The sequence below is a fragment of the Nuphar pumila genome, chromosome 5 (genome assembly GCF_984573655.1).
Source record: "Nuphar pumila chromosome 5, dmNupPumi1.hap1.1, whole genome shotgun sequence".
Classification (NCBI taxonomy): Eukaryota; Viridiplantae; Streptophyta; class Magnoliopsida; order Nymphaeales; family Nymphaeaceae; genus Nuphar; species Nuphar pumila.
Genome location: NC_143253.1, coordinates 90,415,027 through 90,428,798, shown reverse-complemented (window position 1 = coordinate 90,428,798; position 13,772 = coordinate 90,415,027). Strand labels below are relative to the sequence as shown.

Genomic DNA, 13,772 nt, shown 5'->3' with positions numbered 1-13,772 from the left:
TATCATTCAAATTGCATTATTCTCAAATTCATTTTCCAATTTCAATTTCAGAAAATTCAGCTTTCTCAAGAATTCCCAAGTCTTTCTCAAGATCTGATTTTCTCAAAATCCTGAGTTTTCAAAAGAGATTTCAAAGCATTTCCCAAGTTCAAACCAAGATTTTCCAATGTTTTAAAATTCTCAAATTTCAAAATCCCAAGTTTTCAAAAATCGATTTTCTCAGATTTCCTATTTTCCTGAGAACCCAGTTTTCCTGAGAATTCATTCTCCTTTTCAGAAATCCTTTTCCAATGAATTTCGTGATTTTCCCAGCATTTCTCAAATCCATTTTCTCATAAAATCAATTCCAAGTTTCCAATCTCAAAACCAATTTTCTCAGATTTTTAAGCTTTCTTGAGAAATCACTTTCCAATGCAAATTTCTGATTTTCAATGAACTTCAATGATTTTCCCAGGAATCCCAATTTCAAGTACTTTTCCAATCATTTTTCTAGCATATTTCAATTTTCCAAAGCAAACATCATGTTTCTCAAACTTGCATAATTTTCAAAATTTCATAGCACAAGCCTGATTCTTTGTGCATTCTAGGAAAAATAGAGCATAATTTAGATATTTGAGTCGAGTTAAAGCACATAATTGGTCCTTGGTTCAATTACCCCTGGTAAAGGCGCCAGGAACGGTTGAACCTCGTAACGACAAGCGAATCCCATTCCACAGAATTTTCCCGCAAATTTTCAAAACGGAGGCGAGTAAATTTTAAAACCATTTTCAAAACTTTGGTCGAGTTTGACTCGCGAAATTCGTTTCTCTCTCTTAAGGGAGGGGAAAAATTTTGCGATGATAACATTTACCCATTTGGCAGGCATCGCATAATTGATCCTTCTTATATGGTATTCTAGGTAGGCCTCTAACAAGATCATTCTTGGATAACTTTAAAATAATTTTAAAGTGAACATGTCCAAGTCTCTTGTGCCATAACCATTGAATTTCATTTGAAACAATAAGACATTTTTCATTAAAAGTGGGTAACTCATCTAGATAAAGTTCATACACATTGTTCCTTCTTTTACCTTTAAAAATGATCTTTTTAGATTGAAAATCAGAAATTAAGCATAAATCATGTTCAAAAGAAACAAAAAACCTTTATCACATAATTGACTAATGGATAATAAATTATGCATTAAACCATTTACTAAAAGAACATTTTCTATCAAGGGAAATTTTGGATTACCAATGTTACCAATACCGATTACTTTTCCCTTGTTATTGTCACCAAAGGTGACGATTCCTCCATCCTTACTTTGGAGGGTGGAAAATAACTCTGGCCTTCCAGTCATATGTTTGGAACAACCGCTGTCTAATATCCATTTGCTCCTTATTTTGTGTACCTACAACAAAATTAGAAGACAAAGCATTTGACCATTTTCTATTTATGGGTCCATGAGAGTTAGTCTTAGGAACCCATATCCATTTGGATTTTGGTTTCCTTTGATAATAAATATTTTTTCTATAAAAAGATTTTGCATTTCTAGAGTAATCATGTCTAGGCTTATAATCATTATAAGTTTCAATATTAGATGCATTTCTATTATAACTAGAAAATTTAGTTCTTTGAACAAATGGTTGAGAATATTGTCTTTGATTCTTCACCACATAGTTTGGTCTATTTTGAGTATCAAAGAATCTATATCCCAATCCAGTTTTATTAACCGAGCATCTTTGAGAACCAAGAAGCCTTTCTAGATTCTCTTGACCATTTGTGAATTTGGTCACTATAGAAAGAAGATCATTTGATTTTTCTTTTAGACTAGTTATTTCTTTTTGTAAGAGATTGGTTCTAATTCCAATTTCTTTTATCTCAAATGCTTGACAAGAGTTTTCCTTCTTGAGATCTTCTATCTCTTGAAGTAACACTTTGTTTTGAGAGTCAAGAGTTGAATTTTCAGTTTTTAACTCTTTGTTTTTAGAACTTAGACTCTTAAATTTAGCATATAAATCATTAAATGCTTCTAATAAATCATCATACTTAAATTGACTTACCAAGTCTTCTTGTGCTACAAAGCACATGTTGGCGACTTCTTCATTTGATTCTTCATCGGAAGAGGAGTCACTATCATCCCAACATGTTTGAAATGCCTTTTTCTTCTTGAATTGGTCCTTGGTCTTGATTTTGAGAAGCGGACAATCTTTCTTTATGTGTCCTGCCTTTTTGCAGTTAAAGCACTTGACTTCATTAGGATTGGAAGAATCCGCTTTCTTTACCTTTCTTTGAAATCTTCCCTTTTTGATGAATCTTTTGAATTGCCTTGTGATGAGAGCAATATCTTCATCTTCATCTTCTTCTAAATTTTCAGAGTCAGAAGTAGCCTTAAAAGCAAGAGATTTCTTCTTGGGTTCTTCTTCTTGTCTGTCTTGAAGTTGGACTTCATATGCCATTAAGTTACCAACCAAATCTTCAAGAGTGAGAGTGTTTAAATCATTTGCTTCCTCAATAGCTGTGGTTTTTCTCTCCCATTCAGGAGTTAAACACCTTAGGATTTTTCTGACTAAATCCACTTGTGAATATTCTTTTCCAAGGGATTTTAGAGTGTTAGTGATATCGGTCATTCTTGTTACCATGTCCGATATAGATTCATTTTGCTTCATTTTAAACAATTCAAATTTATAAACTAAAGAAGTAGTTTTAGATTCCTTTACCTTTGACGTACCTTCGTGAGTCACGAGAAGAGTATGCCAGATTTTATTTGTTGTAGAGCATTGAGAGATACGATTGAACTCTACCTTGTCAACGGCACAATACAATGTATTCACAGCTTTGGCATTAAGTGAAGCAGTCTTCTTTTCTTCATCGGTCCATTGACTGAAATCAGTTAATGGCATTTGGTACTTTTCTGAAACAACTCTCCAAATTTCGAGATCCATGGATTGTAAGAATATTGTCATTCTCACTTTTCAGTATTCATAGTTTGTTCCGTCGAAGAGAGGAGGACGAACAAAGGAGAATCCTTTTTTGTGCTGAGATGATGTTGTTGCCATGCTAGATGATGGTCAAATCAAAATAATAGCAAACCTACTCTGATACAAAATGAAAGTGCAATAGGATCGAGGCAATGAGCACTAGAGGGGGGGTGAATAGTGCTTTTAAATATCACCTTTGGAATTTTGACGGATTTTGTAATTCGCAAAGCAAACACACAAACACAATAATTTATCCTGGTTCGGTCTTTCCCGACCTACATCTAGTCCCCAAGCAAAAACCCCTTGAGATTTCCACTATCAACCTTGTGTAACTACAAGATCATACACAGACCAAATCCGGTCCCACTTTCAGTAACACACCTACTGAAAGCAAACAACTCCTTTAAACCAAGGAGTCCTTCCTTTTACAAAAAAATGAAATAAGTAACAACTTACAAAACAACCTACGAGCCCTTCTTATGAATGCAAATGAGATGCAATTGGCTTTTGAGGTTGTTGGAATACTCTACTCACGAATTCACTGTCTCTCAAAGGAATTTGAGTGAAAAACTAAAGTGAAAAAATATCAAGTGAGTGAGAAACTGAATATGAGTGAAAAGCAAAGAGTAATTCAATGTAATTGCATTCAAATTCATTGCTTTTGAGTGTGAAATGCACTTATATTTATAGTTGAAAGATTTCATACGTTGAGGGTATGAAAGGGTGTCAAAACAGTCCATTTTGAACGATCAAAACGTTTGAAAAATGAAAAGACACGCCTTTTAAAAGTTTCAGGAAAAACGGCAAAATTAGTCGACTGGAACAGTAGTTAATTGACTGATAATTAGCTATCAGTAGACTGACAGTTATCGTCAGTCAACTAATGTGTTTATCAAGCCGTTTGAAAATCTTAAGTTTTGAAACTTAGTCGACTAGAGAAAAAATTAGTCGACTGATAATATCATCAGTAGACTGAAAAACCTTTCAGTCGACTGCTGCTAAATTTTTCCGAAAATACATGTTCTGTCCGGTCGACTGATAAAATCATTAGTCGACTGCTGCTAAATTTTCAGAAAACAGACATTCTGTCCGATCGACTGATAAAACCTTTGGTTGACTAATTTGACAAAAATGACATTTTGTTTAGAAAATTTGGAGCGAAAGGATTAGTCGACTGGTGAGTCTATTGGTCGACTAATAAACACGAAAAATTAAATAAAGAGTTTTCTAAAAAGATTTTCATGAAGGGTTCTTTTAGAAAAGTTTTTCTAAAGACTTTTTAGGTGAAATGCAACTGAAATATGCACTCTAAGTAAGGCTCTTACACGAATCTAAGACTTTTAATGAATTTAACATTTGCACACTAGTCTTCAAAGATTCTTCATCGAATTCTTCAATGCTTGTCATCTTTCTTCATTGCCTTAGCTGAAATGCAGTTAATTCATTTGTTCATCATCAAAACCTTGTACTTGAAGTATCATGTATGACTTCATTGTTGTAACAATCTACACTACACGCTTATATGAAAGTCAATAAATACTAATTAAGACCTACCTAAATAATAATTTACTTATTAAAACCTAAGGCTAATTCAAACTTTCTAAAATGATTAATCCTAAACCTATGCTAGGTCAAGATAGAAAGTTAGCAAAGAGGGGTAATAAATGAGAATTAACTAAATTGAAAGGGAGACTATTCTCCATAATTGCCTTAGTGATTCAATTAGGAAGATTAACCATGTAAAACCGTCCAACAAGAGGGCCCACACGTTTTTGGATTTGGCATTAAAAGAAAGGACCACAATTAAAGCTCTTTCCCAAAACCGTTGATAGAAATTTTAGAAAGTGACTTAAAATTCAAACTTTGTTTCCAAAATTTAAAATCTAAATCTTCTCTCTTGGCTGGATACAAAATTTTCAAATCTTTCCTTAAATGAATCCCACAAATTTGGAGGAGTCCAAATTTACCAAAATCGTTTTTCAATAAAAGTTACCTATTTACCCTCCTAAAATTCGACACTACTTAATTAATTAACTTAACCTAACTACTCTAACCCCTACACAACTAATTTAAAGGGTCAGGATGACATATAAAATATGAATTACAGAAAATCTAATTTAGCCAACACACACAAATCAAAAACTACCTAAACAAACATGCAAAAAATATTTTCTACACTAACACTCAATTCAATGAATCTAGACACTCTAGCTAACCTACCTAATCCTATCAAACTTACCAAATGAAACCTAAACTCAAGCTGGACTGTAATGGCAGACGTCTCCTTGGAGAAGAAAGCAATTCTAACACCTCAAGAAAATCGACTTTATCTACACTAAAAAAACAATAATATTTTTTTTCTTTTTCTTTTTGACACAATTTTCAATTTCAATGACAAACAAAATTCAACCTAACTACAGCTAAAATCAGATTAGCCTAAGACACAACTAACTGAAATTATAACAAAATTAAACTAAAATGAAAACTACGGAAATCGCTAGACACACACCAATCGATTGATGTACTTTGACACCACTATTCAACAACGATAAACCCAACATAAAATTAAACAAAATGGGATCTTAAACTAATGGACTAATGCATTTTGATATAGATTACTGCTAAAAAATTCAGAAAACAAAAATGACAAAATGTTGAAATCGGCTAGAATAGATCTAGCCAATTTTAATTTTTGACTAAAATGATTTTTGCAAAACAATACTTAACGACACCTAGGACTAGACCCAACTTGAAATTTAAGACAAGTTAAACGGGAAATGACTGGAACAATATAGGATTGACACACTATACTGCCACAAAAGTTCAGAAAACAGAAAATAAAAATGCCAAGATCGCCTAGAATAGATCTAGCCGATTTTCAGTTTTGACTAAAACTACTTATAAAAACAAAAACTAACCCCTAATCTAGGACCAAACACGACATTCAAAACCAGGAAATCATAGAAAAATGATAGTGGTTTGCTGTCAAATAACGAGAAAATCAGCAAGTGGGCTGAGGTTTAAGGAATCACGAAATGGGTAGGCACGATTTATCTAAAAGGAGAATGGAAAGACCTACCTCAAGGGCAATCCGACGACTGTGGGGGTGGAATGAGCGGAATCAACCTATGAAGATGCGTTTCTTCTTCTTCAAGGATGCTGGAACGTCATAATGGAGCTCATTCTTGCAGCTGTACCACGTTTGAAGTACAAGGAGGGTGGGAAGTGAACCGATTCACGATCGGGTGGAGTAGAGGATCGGATGGAGGTAGAGCCGATCTTTCTTGTTGGAGTAGACGACACTCTACGCAAGAAGAATGTCTTCAACCTCTACTACACCTACAAAATAAAACACTTATGATCAATAACCAGCAAGGATGAAAAGAAATGAACAAGATATGTGAGAATGAATCGAAATAACACAAGAAAAATGCTTGAATCTCAAGCAAAACCCAAGACTTCAATGGAGATGGCGTGGAATGATTGGGGAAAAAGGTGGCTGGAGCAAGAGTTAGAGGAAGAGGCGCAAATCTCAAGGCAAAAACATTTAGGGCTTTTAGAAAACATGTATTTATACTTTGGGCTTTTTTCAGAAAGAGGTTTATAATAAAATTTATTGCTCTGCGCCCCTTTTGGAGAGGGTTTTCTGAAAACCTTTTCTAAATGGTTCTTGGGTCACGTTTGGGTTGGATTGTGATATTTTAAACATTGATCCACGGCCCAAGAAAGTCTATTTGGGTCGGATCTTGATCTGATCCACCTTGAAATCCATGCCCGAACTCTAAAATAGTCATATCTCACTCAATTTAACTCCGATTTTCCTGAAATTCGAACCATAACTCCATTATGCCAAAATACATCCAATCATAGGTTTTAAACCTTAAAACTATCTAAAAATGCATGAATATATTAATAACATGATGTGCATTTCATGCATCATCAAATACCCCCATGCATGAATGTTTGTTAGTCCCTTAACAAACAACTAACTATGTTATGAAATTGGAAAATAACTAAATAAATATGCACTAAACAATTAAAATCCTAACTAACTTTCGTAGGAATCACGGTTGCATTTAGCTCATGCAACGAGCCCTTTACACCCTTGGGTTACCCCAGTGGATGAGTAAAGTCTCGTGAGGGTTTGCAGAGATGCTATCCACAAACATCAATGTCATGCAAGAATGATTTTTTTTTTTTCAGAAATATTAGGCAATTAAGAAATCAGTTTGAGCAAATATTTCATGTAATGTACACTCTCATAACAAATTTAGAATTTTTATGCCACCATAGTAAAAACCTTTTTCTTTCACTTTTCTAAAACTGTAATTATCTATGAGTTTTCTCAGAAAGTCAAGTATTATCATGTTATCACTCATTTATCCTCACCTGTATATTTTCTGCACAGTACTTCAGAATTATTCCTAAGCAATGAACTTTTCTCATTAAGCTCACTCTTTTTTTCTTTTGATTTTCAATTTTTCACCGTTTTCACCATTTTTCTCTCTTGAGCATTCTTCTCACTTGAGCACTATTTCAAATATCCAGTTTTTTGACCCGTGTAGTGAGCTTTGGGTCAGTGACTCCCAGGCCAGACGACCTTAGGGCACCAGATACAGAGTATCCCTCAGACTTAATTGCTCGAGTCACTAGACTTTTTATTTTAATAGTTTACATATAGTCTTCTTCTCATCATGTGTGATGTCTCTATCTCTTAGGCTTTCTATGAAGTTCATGTAACAAGCTTTTGAATCGGTGACTCCCAAACCTGATGGCTTTAGGGCACCAGGTGTAAAACACCCTTCAGACTCTACTTACTCGAACCACATAGGCCACAGATATCGACTAGACAAGAAGATGATCTTCTTCGTTATCCTTTTCATAAAGAGACTCAAACACTTCAACTTGTGTCTGAGTTCCACTACTAGGAATCGCGAAGACATCAACAACTAAACGTAGCTCTATTCCTTTAAGCTCATATTTCAAAACATCTTTCCATTGCTTAGTTTTTCCACAAAACATATTATGCATACTTATACTAAAGTGATTCAAAACTTTCTAACATTCAACTACTATCTTTTCTTTGAATTTTCTCATAAATAACTACTCTTTTTGGATCAGATTAGAGAAAAAATTTTACATGGGGCTTAAAAATTTCTAAATTGTTAGATTATGCCAAAAACAATCATATATGCTACAAACTTGTTCTCAATGACCTAATTTTTATGAGTTTTTAGCTACCTGTCATAGAAAAAAAATTTAGTGTGCATCTAAACCACCCCCCATGCTTGAATGACACTGTCCCTAGTGACATACAAAATATGTACATGCAATACAAATGCACACTAAAGAACAATAAAATAAATACGGGAGAAAGGATAGATACAACCTGATATGTGTTGGGCTTCTGAAGTTGATTGACTTGACTTTGCATCATCCTATGGCAACATAGTTTTCTGCTAATCTGGCCAATGGTCTGCTCTGAAAGTTGTGCCCTGTACCTGGTAACTAATCCTCACACATTGAATATTAAATAAAACCTGCATGAATCAAAACAAATGTCAGTTCATATGAAATAAAATAACTGAACAAAAGTAAATGCTGAACTGAAAAACAAAACTACTCTACTATCTACATATGATACATTCCTCTGCTCAAATCCTATGCCTTTGTGAGATCCCAGATCTCACACTCACCAGCCTGTAAGGAATTTGAAATGTAGGGCTTCAGTCTTTGCCCATTCACCTTGAATGTGCCTCCGGTCTGTGGATCAAATACTGTCACTTCCTCGTGTGAAAATACTTCTTTCACAATGTAAGGTCCATCCCATCTTGACCTTAACTTTCCTGGGAATAAATGCAAACGATAATTGAACAATCAAACTTTTTGATCCAGCTCAAACACTTTTCTGATAATGTGCTTATCATGAAAGGCCTTAGTGCAAGCTTTATATAACTTGGCATTCTCATATGCATCATTTCTGAGTTCTTCTAACTCGGTGAGTTGCAATGTTCTCTCTTTGTCAGCCTAGGTGAGGTCGAAATTGAACTTCTTGATTGCCCAATATACTCTATGTTCCAGCTCGACAGGGAGGTGGCATGCTTTCCCAAAAACAAGACGATACGGGGACATGCCAATGGGAGTCTTAAATACAGTCCTATATGCCCAAAGTGCATCATCTAAGCGATGGGACCAATCCTTGTGATCCGAACGAACTGTCTTTTCTAAAATCCGCTTTATTTCCTTATTAGAAACCTCGACCTGTCCACTGGTCTGCAGATGATAAGGAGTGTTGAACCTATGATTGACAGAATACCTTCTTAGAAGAGAAGCTATCTGTACATTTCTGAAATGCTTGCCACCATCACTTATCATCGCACGTGACACACCAAAACGACTGAAAATATTATGCTTAATGAATTTAAACACCACTCTATGATCATTGGTCTTGGTTGCCACAGCCTCAAACCATTTGGACACATAATCAACCGCCACTAAGATATACAAATTACCGAATGATGGCGGAAATGGGGCTATAAAATATATGCCCCAAACATCGAAAATCTCAATAATCAGAATCGGGAGCAAGGGCATCATGTCCCTCTTGGACATGTTCCCAGTCTGCTGACATTGAATGCATTTCCTATAGAACTCATGTGCATCTCTGTGGAGTGTGGACCAAAAAAATCCAGACTGCAAAACCTTTGCAGTTGTCTTCCTATTACTAAAATGCCCTCCACAGGCCAAAGAATGATAAAAACTGAGGATGGACTCATACTCCTCCTCCGGGATGCATCTTCTAATGATCTGGTCTGCACAATATTTGAACAATTCTCGCTCATCCCAATAGTACTATCTCACTTGTGATAAGAATCGCTCTCGCTCATTCTTATTTCAATGCTCAGGGATCTGCCTCAAAACCAGATAATTCACAATATCCGCAAACCAGGGTAACTGTGATGCTCTAACTGCCATGATCTGCTCATCGGGGAAAGAATCACTGATCGGTCTCTGATCCTGAGTGATCTCCATGATCAGTCTAGAGAGATGGTCTGCTACTACATTCTCGCTTCCCTTCTTATATCGAATCTCAAGATCAAACTCTTGTAGTAACAGGACCCATCGAATGAGTCTCGGTTTGGTGTCTTTCTTGCTAAGAAGATACTTCAATACAGCATGATCAGAATAGAAAACCACCTTCGAACCGAAAAAATAGGACCTAAACTTATCTAATGTGAATACTACTACGAGGAGTTCCTTCTCTGTCATGGTATAATTCATTTGAGCATCAGACAGAGTTCTACTTGCATAGTATATCACATAGGGCTTCCTTTCAATCCTTTGTCCTAAAATGGCCTCCATAGCATAGTCAGAAGCATCACACATAATCTTGAATGGAAGCGTCCAATCCGGAGGTCTCAAAATGGGCGCAGTAGTCAAGGCCTCTTTGAGTATCTCAAAGGCCTTCATACAATCATCACCAAAATCAAAGGGTTGATCCTTTTCCAACAATGAGCAAAGCGGTTGAGAGATTTTGCTGAAATCCCTAATGAACCGCCTATAAAATCTGACATGCCCTAAAAATGACCGAACCTGCCTCACAGTGGTGGGTGGAGTCAATCGTGAAATGGATTCCACCTTCGCTCTATCAACCTCAATCGCTCTTTTGGACACAATATGTCCGAGTACAATCCTTTCCTGGACCATAAAATGACTCTTTTCTCAACTTAGAACCAGGTTTGTCTCCGTACACCTACTCAGTACTCGAGTAAGTTTCTGGAAGCAATCCTCAAATGAAGAGCCATACATAGAAAAATCGTCCATGAAAACTTCCATGACATCATCCACCATGTCAGAGAAGATAGCTAACATGCACCTCTGAAAAGTTGTCGGGGCATTACAGAGCCCGAACGACATACGTCTGAACGCGAAAGTGCCATATGGACAAGTAAATGTGGTCTTCTCCTGATCATCAGAATGGACAGCTACTTGATTATATCTCGAATATCCGTCCAAGAAACAGTAGTAGCTCTGTCCTTCGAGTCTTTCTAAAATCTGATCAATGAATGGCAACGGGAAGTGATCCTTCCGTGTTGCTACATTCATCTTCCTATAATCAATACAGACTCGCCACCCTGTGGTGGTCCGCATCGGAATGCTTTCCCTTTTTTCATTCTCCACTACAGTGAGTCCAGATTTCTTCGGTACCACCTGAATCAGACTGACGCACTGGCTATCAGAAATGTGGTAAATGATCTCGGCATCTAACCACTTTACCACCTCATTCTTCACCACCTCTTTCATGTTAGGATTTAATCTTCTCTGCATGTCTCGCACTAGCTTGACTTTTTCATCAAAATGAATCCTGTGCATGCAGAATGAAGGATCAATCCCTTTCAAATCAGCAACCCCCTAGCCAATCGCTGCCTTGTGCTCTCGTTAAATATCTAACAGTCTCTGCTCCTGCTCCTCTGTGAGCAGTGACGAGATGATCATAGGCAGATTCTCACCAACTTTGAGATATGCATACTTGAGTGAATCCGGTAAGGATTTCAGCTCAAGTTTTGGGGGAGACTCAATCGATGATTTGGCGGGGGTCTCAGCAAGTGGTGGAAGAAGCTCAATGCTTCCTCTCCAAGGAGGTAATCCTGACAAAACTATAGACACATCTACACTAACTCTACAACTATCCTCTACTGTATGATACAAATCTAAGGAATCACTTGCCATGTACAACTCCGACTGTGCTTCCACTAAATCCTGTGCTATATCAATATGAAAGCACTCCATATCTCCCACTGGACCCGTCGCGGCATTGAAAATATTCAACTTGACTTTTCTATTGCCGAATGACAAGTCCATAGCTCCGGTTCTACAATTGATACATGCATTGGTAGTTGCCAAAAATGGTTTGCCCAGAATGATCGAAGTCTGGTGCTGGCTATCCACTCCTTCCATATCAAGGATAATGAAATCAACTGGAAAGTAAAACTCATCCACTTTAACTAGCACGTCCTCTAAGACACCTCTCGGTACCTTGACAGAACGATCTACTAGCTGAAGTGTAATCGAAGTCGATCTCATTTCTCCTAGCCCAAATGAATCATAGAAATATCCGAGCAGAATGTTCACGCTTGCTCCAAGATCGAGTAAAACGCGTTCTATCCGAATGTTTCCTATGGTACATGCAATGATCGGGGCTCCAGGGTCCTTGAGCTTTGGTGGAGTCTAATGTTGAATCACTGAACTCACCTGCTCAGTCAAATGGACCTTGGTAGGAACTTTTCCTCTAGATTTCCTCTTCTGGGTACATAGTTCCTTCAAGAACTTGGCATAAGCCGACACCTGCTGAATGGCATCGAGCAAAGGCAGGTTAATCTGCACATGCTTGAAGATCTCAAGCATGTCTTGGACCTTTGTGCCTTGCTTTCCTCTAACACCAGGAGATTCTAATGCTTTGGGATAGGGTGGTTTGGGGATGTACATCTGAGGGTCCTCCTCTTTGTGAGAAGGCTCACTCCTATCCTGCTCATGAACTGGGGTGGGGGATGATTGAGCCACAGAAGATGGTATACTTGAATCTGGCTCATCAGTCTTCTCTCTACTCTCGACGTGATACTCACGTCCTCTCCTAAGGGCCATAACAGATTTAGCCTATTGCTGTGATTCTGTAATGTACAGGCCTCCCGTCATTTGTTCTTTGCTCTTCGGGTTTATCACTGCCTGACTCAACAAACTACCCTGTGAACACCCCAAATTTTTCAAAGTTTTGTAAAAATGACCCTTTTGGCCCTAACCTCGTTTTCTGAGAAAATCAAGTCATTTCTTTAGATTCTCTCAATTAAAATTCATATTGATATATTCAAAATCAATTCCGGATCCGAATCCAGTACTTTAAATCCATACTTCTTCAAAATCTGGATCAAAACCCATTTCTGAAGAAATTTTTTCAAAATAGTTTTTTCTCAGAAAAACTCCCTTTTGTAAATATTTTATAAAAACACAAAAAGATTAGTTTTAATTTTCGTTTTCTCGTAAAACTTTAGGATTTTATTCTAAAAATGCAAAGAAATAGAAAAATAGCATAAAAAAAAACAAAAAAAAAAAAATTGAGAAAAGCTACAAGAAAAACGAATGATCTTCAAGCTTTTGAAGTTATTTTACCAAAAACCTCATCTTAAACCACTTTTCAAAAATCTTTCTAAAAGAGGACCACCTTTTTGAAATAGGGAAAATCTCCAACGGACTCCCCCTATCGCAGTCCCTCTCCTTCTCGAAGCATCCGGAGGTCGCCTCTCTTCCCCCATCATCCGCTCGATCCACCCTCCATCGAATGCCTCCTTCACGCCTCGTCCACCGATCTTCAACCGTTCCCGCTCTCCCTCTAGAAGCCTTCACCGCCTTCCACCCCCACGATCGGCCCCCGACCATCTTCAATCCTCTTCGCCCGATCGTCTCCCTTTCATTTCTCTTCCGTTGATCTTCAACAGACGCCTCTTCTTCCCCCTCAACCATTGATGCATAACAACCCTTCTCGATGCTTCCTCATTCATATATAAAAAGAGACACAGGAGGACCCCAGGACAGAGTTTTTTTCACCTCCCCATTGCGGCTGATCCATCCTCAAACTCTGTTTCCTAATCCTCTTTCCCTTCAGAAAAAGAGGATCTCCACGGTAGGAAGAGAAGGTTTCCCTCTCTCTCCTTCTTCAGAGCATCGACAGAATTATTGGAGCCCAAATCAATTCAATCGACTGCAGTCACTCGAATTCGGCAAATCGGATAAGGGCTTTTCTCTCCTTTCCTTTTCGGGTTT

At 37.2% G+C, this 13,772-nt stretch overlaps 1 protein-coding gene and 1 pseudogene across 1 annotated transcript; both read right to left on the bottom strand.

Moving 5' to 3' along the window:
• Nucleotides 1-8,984: 8,984 nt before the first annotated feature.
• On the bottom strand, nucleotides 8,985-11,285 carry LOC149837804 (uncharacterized). Its single transcript, XM_090008128.1, has 3 exons — nucleotides 10,715-11,285; nucleotides 10,089-10,144; nucleotides 8,985-9,704 (listed from the first exon to the last, which is right to left on the bottom strand). The coding sequence occupies exons 1-3, from the start codon at nucleotides 11,283-11,285 to the stop codon at nucleotides 8,985-8,987; spliced, it is 1,347 nt and encodes a 448-aa protein (XP_089864254.1).
• A 111-nt stretch (nucleotides 11,286-11,396) lies between these two features.
• On the bottom strand, nucleotides 11,397-13,472 carry LOC149837803 (uncharacterized; annotated as a pseudogene).
• Between the last annotated feature and the right edge of the window lie 300 nt (nucleotides 13,473-13,772).

What these genes read in the sequence shown, in the direction of transcription:
- LOC149837804 (XM_090008128.1), bottom strand. Translation starts at nt 11,285, where the DNA reads ATGCAGAGAAGATTAAATCCTAACATGAAAGAGGTGGTGAAGAATGAG. An exon ending in GAAACTTACTCGAGTACTGA is followed by an intron (nt 10,145 to 10,714) that starts GTAGGTGTACGG and finishes AGGTGGTTTTCT; the next exon opens with ATTCTGATCATGCTGTATTG. An exon ending in AGAAAGACACCAAACCGAGA is followed by an intron (nt 9,705 to 10,088) that starts CTCATTCGATGG and finishes TTTTATCATTCT; the next exon opens with TTGGCCTGTGGAGGGCATTT.